This window comes from Astatotilapia calliptera, chromosome 23 (genome assembly GCF_964374335.1).
Source record: "Astatotilapia calliptera chromosome 23, fAstCal68.1, whole genome shotgun sequence".
Taxonomy (NCBI): domain Eukaryota; kingdom Metazoa; phylum Chordata; class Actinopteri; order Cichliformes; family Cichlidae; genus Astatotilapia; species Astatotilapia calliptera.
In genome coordinates this window covers 45932704-45948753 of record NC_137443.1, presented here as the reverse complement: position 1 = coordinate 45948753, position 16050 = coordinate 45932704, and the positions used below count along the sequence as shown (strand labels likewise).

At 40.9% G+C, this 16050-nt stretch overlaps 2 protein-coding genes across 2 annotated transcripts in view; both read right to left on the bottom strand.

The window, feature by feature from the left end:
* LOC145423961 (NACHT, LRR and PYD domains-containing protein 12-like) overlaps positions 1 to 16050 on the bottom strand; it is a 943237-nt gene that overhangs the window by 229571 nt on the left and 697616 nt on the right. The gene's annotated exons all lie outside the window — the stretch shown is intronic.
* Positions 8434 to 13943, bottom strand: LOC145424148 (NLR family CARD domain-containing protein 3-like). Its single transcript, XM_080297060.1, has 2 exons — positions 13670 to 13943; positions 8434 to 11141 (listed from the first exon to the last, which is right to left on the bottom strand). The coding sequence occupies exons 1-2, from the start codon at positions 13941 to 13943 to the stop codon at positions 9367 to 9369; spliced, it is 2049 nt and encodes a 682-aa protein (XP_080153186.1). The 3' UTR covers positions 8434 to 9366.

Genomic DNA, 16050 nt, shown 5'->3' with positions numbered 1-16050 from the left:
CTAAAGACAGTCAGCTGTGGATTATTCATTGTTGTGTCTGATACTTAGAACTGTGAGGAAGAAGCTACACAGTTAATCAGGGTCCCCTCTCTCTGAATCAGGAAAGGTGGGCAGGCCGCGTGTGGGCCGCGGGCCATACGTTGAGTATCACTGTTTGAAATGTGAACATTGTTCTGCTGCAGTCAATGGACTAAACCAGAGAAGAAGAAAACAGACTTTACCATGAAGATCATCAGTGTGGATCAGTATAATATCAGCCTGATGTCTGCAGTTTAGTGTCAGCACAACTTTCACATCATATTCATCTCAGCACAACTAAAACATGCTGACTGACCTCAGAGTTTCAAGTTTACATCCTGGACTCTCCAGGAAACCACACAGATGCTTCACTCGTGGATCCTGCAGCTTGTAGTTGAAGCTCAGGTCCAGCTGTCTCAGATGGGAGGGGTTGGACTTCAGTGCTGCTGCCAGATAATCACAGCTGATCTCTGACAAACCACAGCGCTCCAATCTGTATAAAGAATGAAAGATGTAAGTTTATTAGACAAAGTGCTTGAAATCATTCAGTGTTTCATCATCTGTTCAGAGCTGAAGAAGGTTCAGAATGTAGAAGTTTAGAAAATGGAAACTCCAAACAGCTGAAGCCAACAGGAAGCAGCTTCAAACAAACACAACAAGAGAAAAAAACTCTGAATGTTTCACATTAAAGTCGTACATTTCTCATAAAAACAGGACAAAGACTTGAAAAAGTCGTGTTTTTCCTTCCCGGAACCACATGGCTTCACTTTTAAAGGTGAAGTGTGACAGAAATGGACATATTTGAAGTCCAACACCTTTTTCCAGTCACATTATTAAAGCAGACAAACTACAAGCTCATTTTCATTCCAACAAGTCATCTTCTGACCTGGACTAACAACACTGGTCTCTATGTGCAGCTGGCTGTGAGACCAGTGCTCAGGGAGCGTCTACAAAGTGCAACACTGAAAGAACATCACACACTCATTTGCTTCCAGCACTTTCACACAAACATCTACTGTCATTATTGTCACCAAACTCTGTGGATCCTTTATTGCAAATTCAAATGGGATCAAATGGTCAGACAAAAGAGGGTTATGAGGAAATATGATGAAATGTTGTGTATTAGCAGCAAGTTATTGAATCATTTTCCACAGAAACCAAACAAAATGATTGACAAACATGTTTTTACAAACTCAGTGTTGGACTTGGATCAGCAGGATAAGATGATGTTTAAAGGCATTTGAGTCTCGCTGTATGAGAGTCCAGTTCTTACTCAATATTTATGGATGATGTTCTTTCAGTGTTGCACTTTGTAGACGCTCCCTGAGCCTCACAGCCAGCTGCACATGGACCAGCTGACATTACCCAGCATTAGAGGCGGCTGTAAAAAATTCATGTTCCCATTTAAATGGTTTTAATTTGAATAAAACGATGTTGATTCATTCAATCCTGAATCGATGTTTAATATAAATGTATTTTGCCAGAATCTCAGGTTAAAGCTCACAAACTATTTCAACAAGCAGCAAACAGATAAAACAGTAAATGAGAGCAGCTAAACACACAAAGATGGAAACACAGAGCGTGGATCGTTCACTCGACGGCACGTACACGGACACGCCGTCGGGGCTGAAAGTGGACAGCTCACAGATCCTGAAGCTGCAGGTTTCATCTGTCTCCAACCAAAACTGAGTGAAGCAGCAGCAAAAGAAGATCCAAACTCTGCTTCACGTTTGATCAATATGCTCATGAATTCTCTCTGACTTTGGCTGTTCCTGCCTGCACAGCTCTCTCTCTCTCAGTGTACTCCAAGAACAGCTTCAAACATCTGTTTCTGCATCATTCACTGTTTATTAGCCACCAGTCTGCTGTTGTGTTCAGTGCTGTCGGCCTCTGACAGTAAAGCCTCATTTCTGCTGTTCCATGGAAACTTTTTAAAATGATGACAGATTACAAACTCTCAGCTGTGTCTGTAATCAAACCTCTGTAACTTTGCTTCACTTCAGCAGCATCAGCTCATGTTCACATGTTGCTTCATGGTTTGCTTCAGTTTTTGATCGACTGCAGAATATTTTGAAGGTTATCTGCTATAAAAAGCCAGAAGAGGAAAATCTGCTTCATGTGTTTCTGTTTGATCCTCAGTGACTTTGACACAAAGGCCTCTGCTGTGATGATCACACCTCTGATCAAGTCTCACAGTGTCACAACTGATAAATGATCAGAGTTAGAATATTTCTGACTGTCTGCTGTGTGCTGTGACCTTTGACCCTCTAAAGACAGTCAGCTGTGGATTATTCATTGTTGTGTCTGATACTTAGAACTGTGAGGAAGAAGCTACACAGTTAATCAGGGTCCCCTCTCTCTGAATCAGGAAAGGTGGGCAGGCCGCGTGTGGGCCGCGGGCCATACGTTGAGTATCACTGTTTGAAATGTGAACATTGTTCTGCTGCAGTCAATGGACTAAACCAGAGAAGAAGAAAACAGACTTTACCATGAAGATCCTCAGTGTGGATCAGTATAATATCAGCCTGATGTCTGCAGTTTAGTGTCAGCACAACTTTCACATCATATTCATCTCAGCACAACTAAAACATGCTGACTGACCTCAGAGTTTCAAGTTTACATCCTGGACTCTCCAGGAAACCACACAGATGCTTCACTCCTGGATCCTGCAGCTTGTTGTTGTCGCTCAGCACCAGCACTCTCAGATGGGAGGGGTTGGACTTCAGTGCTGCTGCCAGATAATCACAGCTGATCTCTGACAAACCACAGTCCATCAATCTGTATAAAGAATGAAAGATGTAAGTTTATTAGACAAAGAGCTTGAAATCATTCAGTGTTTCATCATCTGTTCAGAGCTGAAGAAGGTTCAGAATGTAGAAGTTTAGAAAATGGAAACTCCAAACAGCTGAAGCCAACAGGAAGCAGCTTCAAACAAACACAACAAGAGAAAAAACTCTGAATGTTTAAAGTCGTACATTTCTCATAAAAACAGGACAAAGACTTGAAAAAGTCGTGTTTTTCCTTCCAGGAACCACATGGCTTCACTTTTATAGGTGAAGTGTGACAGAAATGGACATATTGAAATCAATGATATCAAAGCTGGAATCAAATGAGTCCAAGTCTTCTGCTGATTCAGCATCACATTCATCTTTGCTCCTTGTTCTGCATCCCCACCATAAATATAAAGGGGCAAAACTCACATTTTCCAAAATCCTCTTTAAGCTTCGACAATAAAGGAAGATAGTTTTATACAAGTCTTTGTGGTTTTCTTGTCACCCAGATGCCCGAGTACTTAAACTTCTTATAGCTGGGTTTAAAAGGGGCTAAAATACACAAAACTCCCCAGTTGTCGTACAGATAGACTTTTCCTCGCTCTTCCCAAAATTCACTTTATATCCAGAAATTGTCCCAAATTCCTTAAGTATGCATTAAGGTGACCTTGAGGCTCTTAAAGGCGCCTATAAATAAAACGTATTATTATTATTATTGTAAGTCTATCCAAAAGTTTGCGGAGGCTGTTCGATGGGTTGGAAATAAATAAAATCATGTCGTCGGCATAAAGAGAGACATCATGTTCGATACCCCTCCATGTTTTCCCTCAACACCAACACATTGTCTCAGAGCAACAGCTAGCGGTTCAATGGCAAAAAGGAGACAGAGGGCATCCCTGTCCTGGAGGGCAGATTATTGTTAGTCTGGACGGCTGTTAGAGGGGAGCAATACAATACTTTTATCCAAGATACAAAATTAAAGCCACATTTTTTAAGCGTATAAAAAAAAAAATCCCATCTCACTTGATCCAACGCCTTTTCTGCGTCAAGCCAAATTACAGTTTCCAATGTATCACCTTTAACATGGGTATAAATGATATTTAATAGAGCTCTAATGTTCAAAAAAGAGTGCCTAATAAAGCCCGTCTGGTCTGGTGAAATAATGGAGGACAAATACTTGTGTAAGCGACGGGCCAACACTTGAGCCAGGATCTTGGTGTCTGTGTTGAACAAAGATATTAAACGACATGAACGACAATCTAAATGGTCTTTTTCCTGTTTTACAATTAAACACATCACTGCTTGATGCATTGTTGGAGGCAACGACTGTGAGAGGAAGGATTCTTCAAAAGTTGATTTTAACAGTGAATTCAGTCGGTCAGAAAACTTTATGAAAAAATCAGATGGATACCCGTCGGGGCAGCAGATTTTCCAGACTGCATGCTCCGTACAGCCGTTTCAATTTCAACATTAGAGAGGTTCCTCCAGACTAGCGATCGCATCTTCTCCCAAGGAGGGAATATCAAACACCTTATTGAAATCATTGTGGATCTCAAGGATAGTTTGGTTGTCTGTAGACCTTATTCCCTGGTCATTGTAGATCTCAAGGATAGTTGGTTAGCTGTTCTTAGTCGTAGCTGGTGAGCTGATAACTCGCCTGTTTTTTCTCCATGTTCATAAGCGTAGCTGCAACTTTGACTCAGCCTGTTTTGTAGATATGAGATTGTATTCAGTTTGTCATTGTAACCGCTGTGTATATAATACAGGCTCAGGAGAGTGGCTGCACACAGCATGTAGTTTAGTGTCACGGTCGCAGTAGCTGACTGTATGGAGAGTGTGTGGAGGACTCAGGCGCAGACACTGGCGCAGACATGAAACTGAGTTTTGAACGAAAAGCGAGCCTTTATTTCGGCTGAAGACATCAAACAAGGCAGAATCACAGTGAAGAGAACTAAACTGGGGAACTAATACTATAATAAATCATGAAGACACAGAAAGCTATGGCTAAGAATACAAAAGACTGGGCATGAAAATATGGAGGGTGGGAACACAGATGACGCGACACAGAGACTAAATACACATGAGGGATGATCAAGTTCCAAACATTAAAACTGTCAAACCTGCAGGGGGGATTGGCTGTTCCAAACCTGAAATATTATTTCTGGGCAGCTCAGATGAGACCCCTGACTGTATGGGTGCGGGATTTGTCTGAAACTCAGTGGCTAAACATTGAGAAGACAATGTGCGAAAGATCATTGGAATCCCTGCTTTTTTCTAACATTTCAATTAAAAATGTGCATATGGGGGAACGGACGAGGGTCACACTAAAGATTTGCCGTAGAATCAAACAATCATTTGGTCTTCCAAAAGAAATTTCAATTCTATCAAGCCTCTCCTCCCTGCAGGGTTTTTCTCCTATTGTGGAAGACTCTGGCTTCAGAGCATGGTCACATAGCGGGCTTCATAAACTTTGTCATGTTGTGAGGAATGGGCACCTGAGCTCATTTGAACAGTTGAGGTCAGTTTCGGCTTCCTTCTTCTGACTTTTTTAAATTTCTGCAGTAAGAAGCTTTTTGACAAAACATAAAGAATGGAGGCAAGTTTTGGAGCCCTCACCCATTGAGGAAATATTTCTAAAAACATTTCAAAGTAATTCCTCCCCAAAATTAATCAGTCATTTTTATAACGCATTTATGAGTTTCAATACAAATGCAACTTTGGATATTAAGGCAAGGTGGGAAGCTGAGACTGGCACTCAAATCTCAGAGGACACCTGGGAAGAGGTGTTCGGTGAAGCCCATCTGGTGACTAATTCTGGGCTGTGGAGAGAATTTAAATGGAAGGTGGTCATGAGATATTTTAGAACCCCAGAGATAATTGCCAAAATGAAGCCTACAAATCCTGACACCTGCTGGCGAAATTGTGGTACTTCTTTAGGAACCCACTCACATATATTCTGGTCATGCCCAAAAATCTGCTCACTTTGGAATGACATATTTAAAGTTCTCAGTACAGTTTTCCAACAACCATTAACAAAAGACCAACAGTTAGCCATTTTAGGAGTCTTACCAAAGGGTTTTGCGGGAAACAATAAAACGTATCTCTTAAGAATCTTACAGCAGCACTAAAGTGTATCACTATTAAATGGCTGAATCTTGACCCACCTTCATATAATATGTGGATTGATAAAGCAAGAGAAATTTACCAGATGGAGGAAATAACATCTGCTCTGCGGATTCAGAGAGAATTGTTTACTGAGCGTTGGCGACCCATACATGCTTTACTGTTTCAATAATTTAGCATAGGTCTGTTTCGTTTTGTCCATTTACGGCTAAGTTTGTCACATGTTATTTAATATTACATAAAGTTTTTGTTTTGTTTTCTTTTTGTTTTTGTTGTTGTCTGTTTGTTTGTTTGCTTGCTTGGGTTTTGTTTTGCTTCCCAGTTTTGTTTTGTGCTTCCTAATTGCAGTTCTTATTTTAATCTACATTTCTGCATTGCAGTTCCTGTAACTGTCCTACTTGTGAACACTGACAAGTACAAGTTGCAATGTTGTAAATTATAATAAAAATTGAGTTAAAAAAAAAAGAACATTAAAGTCGTACATTTCTCATAAAAACAGGACAAAGACTTGAAAAAGTCGTGTTTTTCCTTCCAGGAACCACATGGCTTCACTTTTAAAGGTGAAGTGTGAAAGAAATGGACATATTTGAAGTCCAACACCTTTTTCCAGTCACATTATTAAAGCAGACAAACTACAAGCTCATTTTCATTCCAACAAGTCATCTTCTGACCTGGACTAACAACACTGGTCTCTATGTGCAGCTGGCTGTGAGACCAGTGCTCAGGGAGCGTCTACAAAGTGCAACACTGAAAGAACATCACACACTCATTTGCTTCCAGCACTTTCACACAAACATCTACTGTCATTATTGTCACCAAACTCTGTGGATCCTTTATTGCAAATTCAAATGGAATCAAATGGTCAGACAAAAGAGGGTTATGAGGAAATATGATGAAATGTTGTGTATTAGCAGCAAGTTATTGAATCATTTTCCTCAGAAACCAAACAAAATGATTGACAAACATGTTTTTACAAACTCAGTGTTGGACTTGGATCAGCAGGATAAGCTGATGTTTAAAGGCATTTGAGTCTCGCTGTATGAGAGTCCAGTTCTTACTCAATATTTATGGATGATGTTCTTTCAGTGTTGCACTTTGTAGACGCTCCCTGAGCCTCACAGCCAGCTGCACATGGACCAGCTGACATTACCCAGCATTAGAGGCGGCTGTAAAAAATTCATGTTCCCATTTAAATGGTTTTAATTTGAATAAAACGATGTTGATTCATTCAATCCTGAATCGATGTTTAATATAAATGTATTTTGCCAGAATCTCAGGTTAAAGCTCACAAACTATTTCAACAAGCAGCAAACAGATAAAACAGTAAATGAGAGCAGCTAAACACACAAAGATGGAAACACAGAGCGTGGATCGTTCACTCGACGGCACGTACACGGACACGCCGTCGGGGCTGAAAGTGGACAGCTCACAGATCCTGAAGCTGCAGGTTTCATCTGTCTCCAACCAAAACTGAGTGAAGCAGCAGCAAAAGAAGATCCAAACTCTGCTTCACGTTTGATCAATATGCTCATGAATTCTCTCTGACTTTGGCTGTTCCTGCCTGCACAGCTCTCTCTCTCTCAGTGTACTCCAAGAACAGCTTCAAACATCTGTTTCTGCATCATTCACTGTTTATTAGCCACCAGTCTGCTGTTGTGTTCAGTGCTGTCGGCCTCTGACAGTAAAGCCTCATTTCTGCTGCTCAACACTGAAGAAATGTAAACTTTTCAAAATGATGACAAATTGGAAAACACCTAAACCCAGGAGATGTAACCCTTCTCTCTGGGGCGGAGGCAAGCGGACCACCTCTTTGATTAGAGCTGTGTCTCTAATCAAAGCAGAGATGGAACGATGCCACGTTTTATGTCCGATATCGATATGAATCCAATGTAGTCGATTTTATGATCAAACGTTTTTTTTTTTATATCTTGCTGCATTTTGTATAAATTCATACTCAAGTTTAAAAAATCTAAACACTAAAGCTGTTCTGTTATACCTGTCTGCAAAAACACACTGCAGCCAAAACATTAGACAATACTGATCTTTGTATTTAAACTTTTTTCAGAACTTTAAATCTAAGTATTTAAAGTAATATTCAAAAGTCATTTAAATCAGTCTGATGCAGACTTCAAAAACTCTTTGGTTGTGAATAAAAGAAGTGCAACATCAGCACCAAATAATGTTTCTATTGAACAACTAACACAAACAGGTTGTAGAATGGAGCCTTTTATACTCACAGCTGAACAGAAACAACATCCAGAGTGGAAAACAGTGCAAACAACTGCAAACAGGCTTCATGACACTCATGTTTGATCAGATTCACTCCCTGCTCTCACACACCAACTCCAGACCTGCATTCATCTTTTCCCTCTGAACCCCCCAAACATACAAACCCTGAGCCACCACCATTGCCCTTTCACTGACTGCCCCACTCCACCATTTGACTCTTAGAACTGAAGACGCTTCTCTCATAAGAGGTGAAACATCTTCAAGGAAACTTGAAGAAGTCCAGACGCTTTTCTTTCCAAGCTTCTTAGACTATGATGACCTGGATGTCTGAGAACCTTCACAGACTGATTTTACAAGAACAACTTGTGTCAAAAATCCCTGGCAGTGCCTCTCTGTCACACACACAAATCACTACAGTTACAAATTTAATAACTTAAAAAGTAAAAAGACCACTTTTGAGCCGTGTCTTTTTGGCCATAACAAATACCAAAAGAACCGGAATTTAATAACATTAAAAGCAAACAATAAATGAGCAAAGTAGTGCATGATAAATATAGACAAATACAAAGTGCAATATAGAAACACTGGGTAAAAAGAAATGAACAATTAAAAAGGAGGATAACAGATGTGAGCAGTAGTTAAACAGTAGAAATAAATATATAATAAACAAACAAAAATAGATAATAAATGAAAGCCAGGTCAGAAAGGTGAGTTTGGCTTTAAAAGCATGAAAACACACTGCTGTCTTCAGGAAGGCTGCTCCAGTAACAGAAAGTCATCTACATGTGGGTTTAGTTCTGACTTTAGGGACAAGTAAAAAAATAAAATAAAATAAAAACATCTGTCCAGACAACCTGACAGTCAAAAATATAAACTCAGGAACTTAAAAGGAAAATTGTGCTGACTTTGAACGTCCGCATCAAGATAAACTTACAGATTTAAGAGTCAAAAAGTGTCAAAACGTCTGTATCCTTACCTGAGAGTTTCAAGTTTACAGTCAGGACTCTTTAGTCCAACACACAGCAAATCCAATTCTGAATCCTGCAGGTAGTTCGAGCTCAGGTCCAGCTCTCTCAGATGATTGGATGGGGAGCTGAGAATTTCAGACAAAGCTTCAAAGCTTCTTTTTGAGAGTTTACAATCTCTCAGCCTGAGGAAGAATACCAATGGAGACATATTCTTTTATTCATCTAGCATTATTAAACATATTTGTTCATAGATTCACTTACAGCACTTTCTTGGATGCTTTGACCACTGGCAGCAGCTTCAAAAATGCCTTCTCTGAACGGGAGTATTTCTCCAGGTCGAACTCATCCAGATCTGATGACAGTAAGATGAAGACCAGAGCCGACCACTGAGCAGGAGACAGTTGATCTGTGGAGAGACGTCCTGATCTCAGGGACTGTTGGATCTCCTCCACTAGAGAACGATCATCCAGTTCATTCAGACAGTGGAACAGGTTGATGCTTTTCTCTGCAGACAGTTTCCCACTGAGCTTCTTCTTGATGTAGTGAACTGTTTCCTGATTGGTCTGTGAGCTACTTCCTGTCTGTGTCAGCATGCATAGGAGATCCTGATTGGTCTGCAGTGAAAGACCCAGGAGGAAGCGGAGGAACAAGTCCAGGTGGCCATTTGGACTCTCTAAGGCTTTGTCCACAGCACTCTGGTAGAAGTCTTTTACAGTAAGTGTTTTCTGGAAGATTTTAAAGAGAGGAGATTGTTTCTTAAGCAGGTTGACTCCAGAGTTGATGAAGGTCAGATAGACATGAAGAGCAGCAAAGAACTCCTGAATGCTCAGATGGATGAAACAGTAAACAACGTTGTTGAACATGTGGCACTCATCAGCTTTAAAGATCTGTGTGAACACTCCTGAGTACACTGAGGCTGCTCTGATATCGATGCCACACTCTGTCAGGTCTGATTCATAGAAGATCAGGTTTCCTTTCTGCAGCTGATCAAAGGCCAGTTTTCCCAGAGACTCAATGATCTTCCTGCACGACTCCGTCTCAGCTCCTCCATCATACTTGATGTCCTTCGTTTTTAGGTGAAATAGCACAAGGCGTAGGTAGAGCTCTGTGAGAGTCTTAGGCAGATCTTTGCTCTCTTTGTTCTTCATGACAAACTCCAGAACTGTAGCAGTGATCCAGCAGAAGACTGGGATGTGGCACATGATGTGGAGGCTTCGTGATGTCTTGATGTGGGAGATGATGCTGCTGGCCTGCTCCGAATCTCTGAATCTCTTCCTGAAGTACTCCTCCTTCTGTGGGTCAGTGAACCCTCTGACCTCTGTCACCACGCCAACACAGTCAGGAGGGATCTGATTGGCTGCTGCAGGTCGTGTGGTTATCCAGAGGCGAGCAGAGGGAAGCAGTTTCCCCCTAATGAGGTTTATCAGCAGCACATCCACTGAGGTGGACTTTCTAGGGTCAGTCAGGATTGTAGTTTTGTGGAAGTTCAGAGGAGGTCGACACTCATCCAGACCATCAAAGATGAACACAACCTGGAAGTCTTCAAAGATGTAGATTCCTGCTTTTTTGGTTTCAGTAAAGATGTGATGAACAAGTTCCACCAAGCTGAACTTTTCCTCTTTCAGCAGATTCAGCTCTCTGAAAGTGAATGGAAACATGAACTGGATGTCCTGGTTGGCTTTGTCTTCAGCCCAGTCCAGGGTGAACTTCTGTGTTAGGACTGTTTTCCCAATGCCAGCCACTCCCATTGTCAGCACTGTTCTGATTGGTTTATCTCTTCCAGGTGGGAGTTTAAAGATGTCTTCTTGTCTGATGGTTGTTTCTGGTCTGTCTGGTTTCCTGGATGCTGTTTCAATCTGTCTGACCTCATGTTCATCATTGACCTCTGCAGTCCCTCCCCCTGTGATGTAGAGCTCTGTGTAGATCTGACTCAGGAGGGTCGGGTTTTCTGTTGTAGAAATCCCCTCGAGCACACACTGGAACTTCTGCTTCAGGTCTGACTTGAGTTTGAGCTGACACTCAGTGAGAATCTCTGCATGAATAAACAGCAAATGACACAAATGAGAAAACTGCATTCTGGTTACTGTGGTTATGTGTTCAGTTCACTGGACTCTTGGTGTCATGATCCGAGTGAGTCTGAGTAACTTTCCACAGCATCAGCTCTCCTCGCCTGGGTGGAGCCCTTCTCACTCCTCCCTGCTCCTCACCTGTTGCCAATTACTCCGGCAGTATCTATGAGCAGCACTCACAATGAACCTTCTCCAGATTGTGTGCTTAGCACAGTCAGTTCTCTGCCTCACATTTTGTCTTGTGCTCCTCAGCTTGTTTCGCGTAACCCTCTTTTCCTGTTCCCTAGTCGGCACCTGGATACATCTTCCAACTTTTGCCATAAGTCACGCCTCAGGATTCTGCCCTGCCACTGCTGGGAAAACTCACTCTTGCAAACTGCCATCCTCAGCTGCCTGCCTCCCTGTGCACCCACATCTCACTCTGTACCCAGATTTAATTCATCTCCTCCTCCAGCTGATCTCCACCTGCAGCCACGTAACACCTCTTAGTTTTTAAATCTTGGACTCATTCACTACACTGTGGACCACTCTGATTATTATCTCCTTTGTTCCAGTGATCCTGGATAGTTTCTATTCGCCCGATTCTGCCCCTGTTGTTCCTTTGACCTGCCTCAGCTTATGTTCTGGCCTCAGCTCTGCACTTCTCATAATACCTCGCTTGCTGTTGAATTTAGCCGTGATTCAGCTTTCTCCGTCAAGAAATCTAGTAAAATACATTTCTGTTAAAAGTCACTCAGCCTCCGTTTTTTGGTTCTGTGCTTGACTCCATTCCTTTTCATGAGCCATTGAGCCCTGACACTTGGGTTATAACTGAGGGCAGGTTTTATAGAGACACATTCGATTTAATTGTGTTTATTTATACAGCACCAAATCAATACTAGCAACATTTCACATATTACATAAACAACAATATGGAGCCAGTGATGAATAAATATGTAGAATAAATGAAAGAATTTCAAGTATAAAAGTTTTTTTTTAATTCCTCCAAATAACAACAACAGTCACCCCAATGTGCTTTATATTGTAAGATAAAGAACCTACAATAATACAACAGAAAAAAAAAACAAATATCTTTTTGGGTCCTGAAAACTGAAGGCTCTGCCTCCCATTCTACTTTTAAATACCCTGTGAACAACAAGTAGGCCTGCAGAGCGAGAGCGAAGTACTCTAATAGGGGGATATGGTACTACAAGGTCATTAAGATAAGATGGGGCCTGATTATTTAAGACCTTGTATGTGAGGAGCAGGATTTTGAATTCTGGATTTAACAGGAAGCCAATGAAGGGAAGCCAAAACAGGAGAAATCTGCTCTCTCTTTCTAGTCCCTGTCAGGACTCTTGCTGCAGCATTTTGGATTAGCTGAAGGCTTTTCAGCGAGTTTTTTGGACATCCTGATAATAATGAATTACAGTCGTCCAGCCTGGAAGTAATAAATGCATGAACTAGTTTTTCAGAGTCTCTCTGAGACAGGATATTTCTAACTTTAGAGATGTTGCACAAATGGAAGAAAGCAGTCTTACATGTTTGTTTAATATGTGCGTTGAAGGACATGTCCTGGTCAAAAATGACTCCAAGGTTCCTCACAGTGTTACTGGAGGCCAAGGTAATGCCATCCAGAGTAAGAATCTGCTTAGATACCATATTTCTAAGATTTTCAGGGCCGAGTACAATAACCTCAGTTTTATCTGTATTAAGAAGCAGAAAGTTAGCGGCCATCCAGGTCTTTGTGTCTTTAAGACATTCCTGCAGTTTAACTCATTGGTGTGTGTTATCTGGCTTCATGGACAGATGGAGCTGGGTGTCATCTGCATAGCAGTGTAAATGTATGCTATGTCTTCTAATGACACTACCTAAGGGAAGCTTGGTAACTGGAGCGTTGCCAGCAGAAGGCTGAAGTGGAATCTCCAAGAAAGCTGCAGAAGAAAAACATGAGCTGAAATGGTGGATTTTAGTCAAATAAGGAGAACTGTGGCTTTCCTCCAACCTTTGACCAATCACCTTAGTGTCCTGTTTATCAACCATAATAAAAAGCATTTACTGTGTGGGCATTTTTTTGTTTGGGTCTCCAAACAGCAGAAAGAAATGGCAGCCATTTTTTTAACTTTACCTTCAACTGGTAAATAGATTTAAGAGAAAGCACTTTGATCATATTTGTGACGTGTCCCAAACTGTTGTTGTCGCCTCATTTATGTTGATAAAACAGCTCTAAAACCAATCTCACAATATAAATCTGTAAAATGGGCAGAAAACCTGCTGCTGGTCCCATTTTAATCAAACCAACCCAAAGAGCAGATATTCATGTGTGTACACAGGAGGTTATTTGTGCAGATGCATAAAACACAAACTGTTGGCTTTCTGCAGTCTCTCACTCCTGAAAGTGTTGGCAAGTGTTTTGGATTTATTATTTATATAGATTTTAATGGCACCTGTGTAATGTTAACTAATGTTTTTATTGTTTATGTGTTTTTTGTTTAGTCATTCCCTGACTTACCTGTGGGTTCTGGGATGGTTTTATTTAAATTCTCCAACAGATCATTCCTGTTTATCCTCCCCAAAAGATTTTTAGTGACTTCAAAAGTGTTGATAGAGTAGGTATCAAACATCAGATCCACTATGTCCGTCCTCTCTGCATTCTCCAGTTCACTCTCTGGGATTGCTGGTAAACCTTCTACAGACCCATTCTTCAGATGCCACTTAAATTCTTCAAAGTCATCACGTCCCAAATCCTTCAAAGTCCCCAGAAGGATTTCTTTAGGTGTCGTCATCTTTTACCCTGTAAGGACCCGATAAACAAAGACTGTAACAACAGCTGGAGAGGTAATTGTCTGATTTATCAGAATTTAACTTGATTCTAACAGCAGTTCATCACTACCACCAATAAATTTCTTAGGCTCAGAATGCAACAAAATTGCACATGAAGAAGCACATAGAGAAGTATCCAAGTAACACTTTGCTACAATATAAAACAAACAATTATAAATAAAGAAAATATATAAACTAAATATATACACTACCCGTCAAACGTTTTAGAACAGCCCAATTTTTCCAATGTTTTTGTCACGGTTTGCGAGCCGTGTGTAAATTATCAAAGGACCCTTTATGCAGGCAGCTCAGATGCAAGTGAGTTTATTCATCACATGGTGATACAAACAGAAATGGCGAAGGTGAGCATGGAAACTAAGCAAAAACCTAAAAACTAATAGTACACGAATATGAAGAAGTACACGAAGGGAAGACGAAAACACAGAACACAAGGGGTGGGAGCAAAGCACCACAACACATCACTATATAGACAGTTACACAGAGGGAGACACAGAAGGCAACAACACAGGGCGGAACAAATGGACAGAGAAGACTAAACACAGAACAGAGTGCACAGAGAAACAAGGGGGGCAGGGAATCAAAACCTAGGAAGCATAGAATAACTCACAAACTAAACTGACATAACACAAAAATCACAAAGAACTGAAACCACTAGATCAGGAGACCCAGGACCCTGACAGATACACAGACAAACCAGCAACTAACAGAGGCAAACACAAGGCTTAAATACACAGAGGGATAACGAGGGAATGAGACACAGAAGGAGGACACATCTGGGAGTGATTGACAAGACGAGACAGAGGAAACGCAAACTAAACACACTGACATGAGACACGGACCTTCACAACAAAGCAGGAAATACAAAGACTGAACTTAGAGGTACAACAAAACACAGAACCAAAACGTAAGAATAAACAAAGATACATCATGAAATCAAAGATTAACAATACAAAACAGAAAACACTGAGTCACAGACCCAGGATCGTGACAGTTTTATTGAAAATATCCTTTTTATTTCTCATTGCGCTCTGAAATGAAAGCATAGTACAAATAAGCAGTTGGAGTTAAAAATAAATCATGAAACACATTTATAGACCAAAGTTTATTCTAAACGTTTGACTGAACACACCCGTGGCTTCTGTCTACAATAGAAATCAAATATTCTCCCATATCTGTAGCAGATGTTCCCATAAACGTGGACCTTGTAATAATAATAATAATAATAATAACTTTATTTATAAAGCGCTTTCAAACAAAGTGCTGTACAACTAAAGAGATAAATAAAATAAAAGCGATACATAGCAATACAGGTAAAAGACACAATACAAGTTAAAAACAATAAAAATGTAAAAACTAAAAGCCATAGAATTAAGACATGTAGGATCGGGTGAACAAATGTGTCTTCAACTTGGTTTTAAAAACCTCCACAGAGCAGCCTGCCGAATATCTTGTGGGAGGTTGTTCCACAGAAACGGGGCATGAAAAGAAAAAGCTCTCCAATTGTCTTTTTTCTGGCTCTAAGAACTTTTAGAAGACCAGAGTCCTGAGATCGGAGAGCACGAGATGGAACATAAAGGTGTAAAAGGTCGGAGAGGTATGAAGGTGCCAATCCGTTTAAAGCCTTGTAGGTGAGAAGCAGGACCTTAAAATCTGCTCGAACCTGACAAGGTAGCCAGTGAAGACATCTCAGAACAGGGGTAATGTGCTCAAATTTCCCAGTTCTTGTTAAAATGCGAGCAGCTGCATTTTGCACCAACGCCAGAATCTCAGGTTAAACCTCACAAAACTTTAACAACCACCAAACAGCTGAAACAGTAAATGAGAGCAGGAACACGGATTCTGCACAAAGACGTAAACACAAAGCTCAGAGCCGCCGACACATCAGAATCAGTGAGATGTCGCCTTTCTCACCCGATGGCACGGACACGGTCGGGGCTGAAAGCCGACAGCTCGCTGATTCTGATGTTTCGGCGGCTCCGAGCTTTGTGTTTACGTCCTTTTTACGCTGATTCTAAAGCTGTTAGTTTTATCTCTCTCCAAACAATATTG

Bases quoted from the DNA above. Each gene is read 5' to 3' on its own strand.
- LOC145424148 (XM_080297060.1), bottom strand. From the start codon at position 13,943: ATGACGACACCTAAAGAAATCCTTCTGGGGACTTTGAAGGATTTGGGA. The intron at 11,142-13,669 runs GTAAGTCAGGGA...TTATTCATGCAG, and splicing joins AACCATCCCAGAACCCACAG to AGATTCTCACTGAGTGTCAG.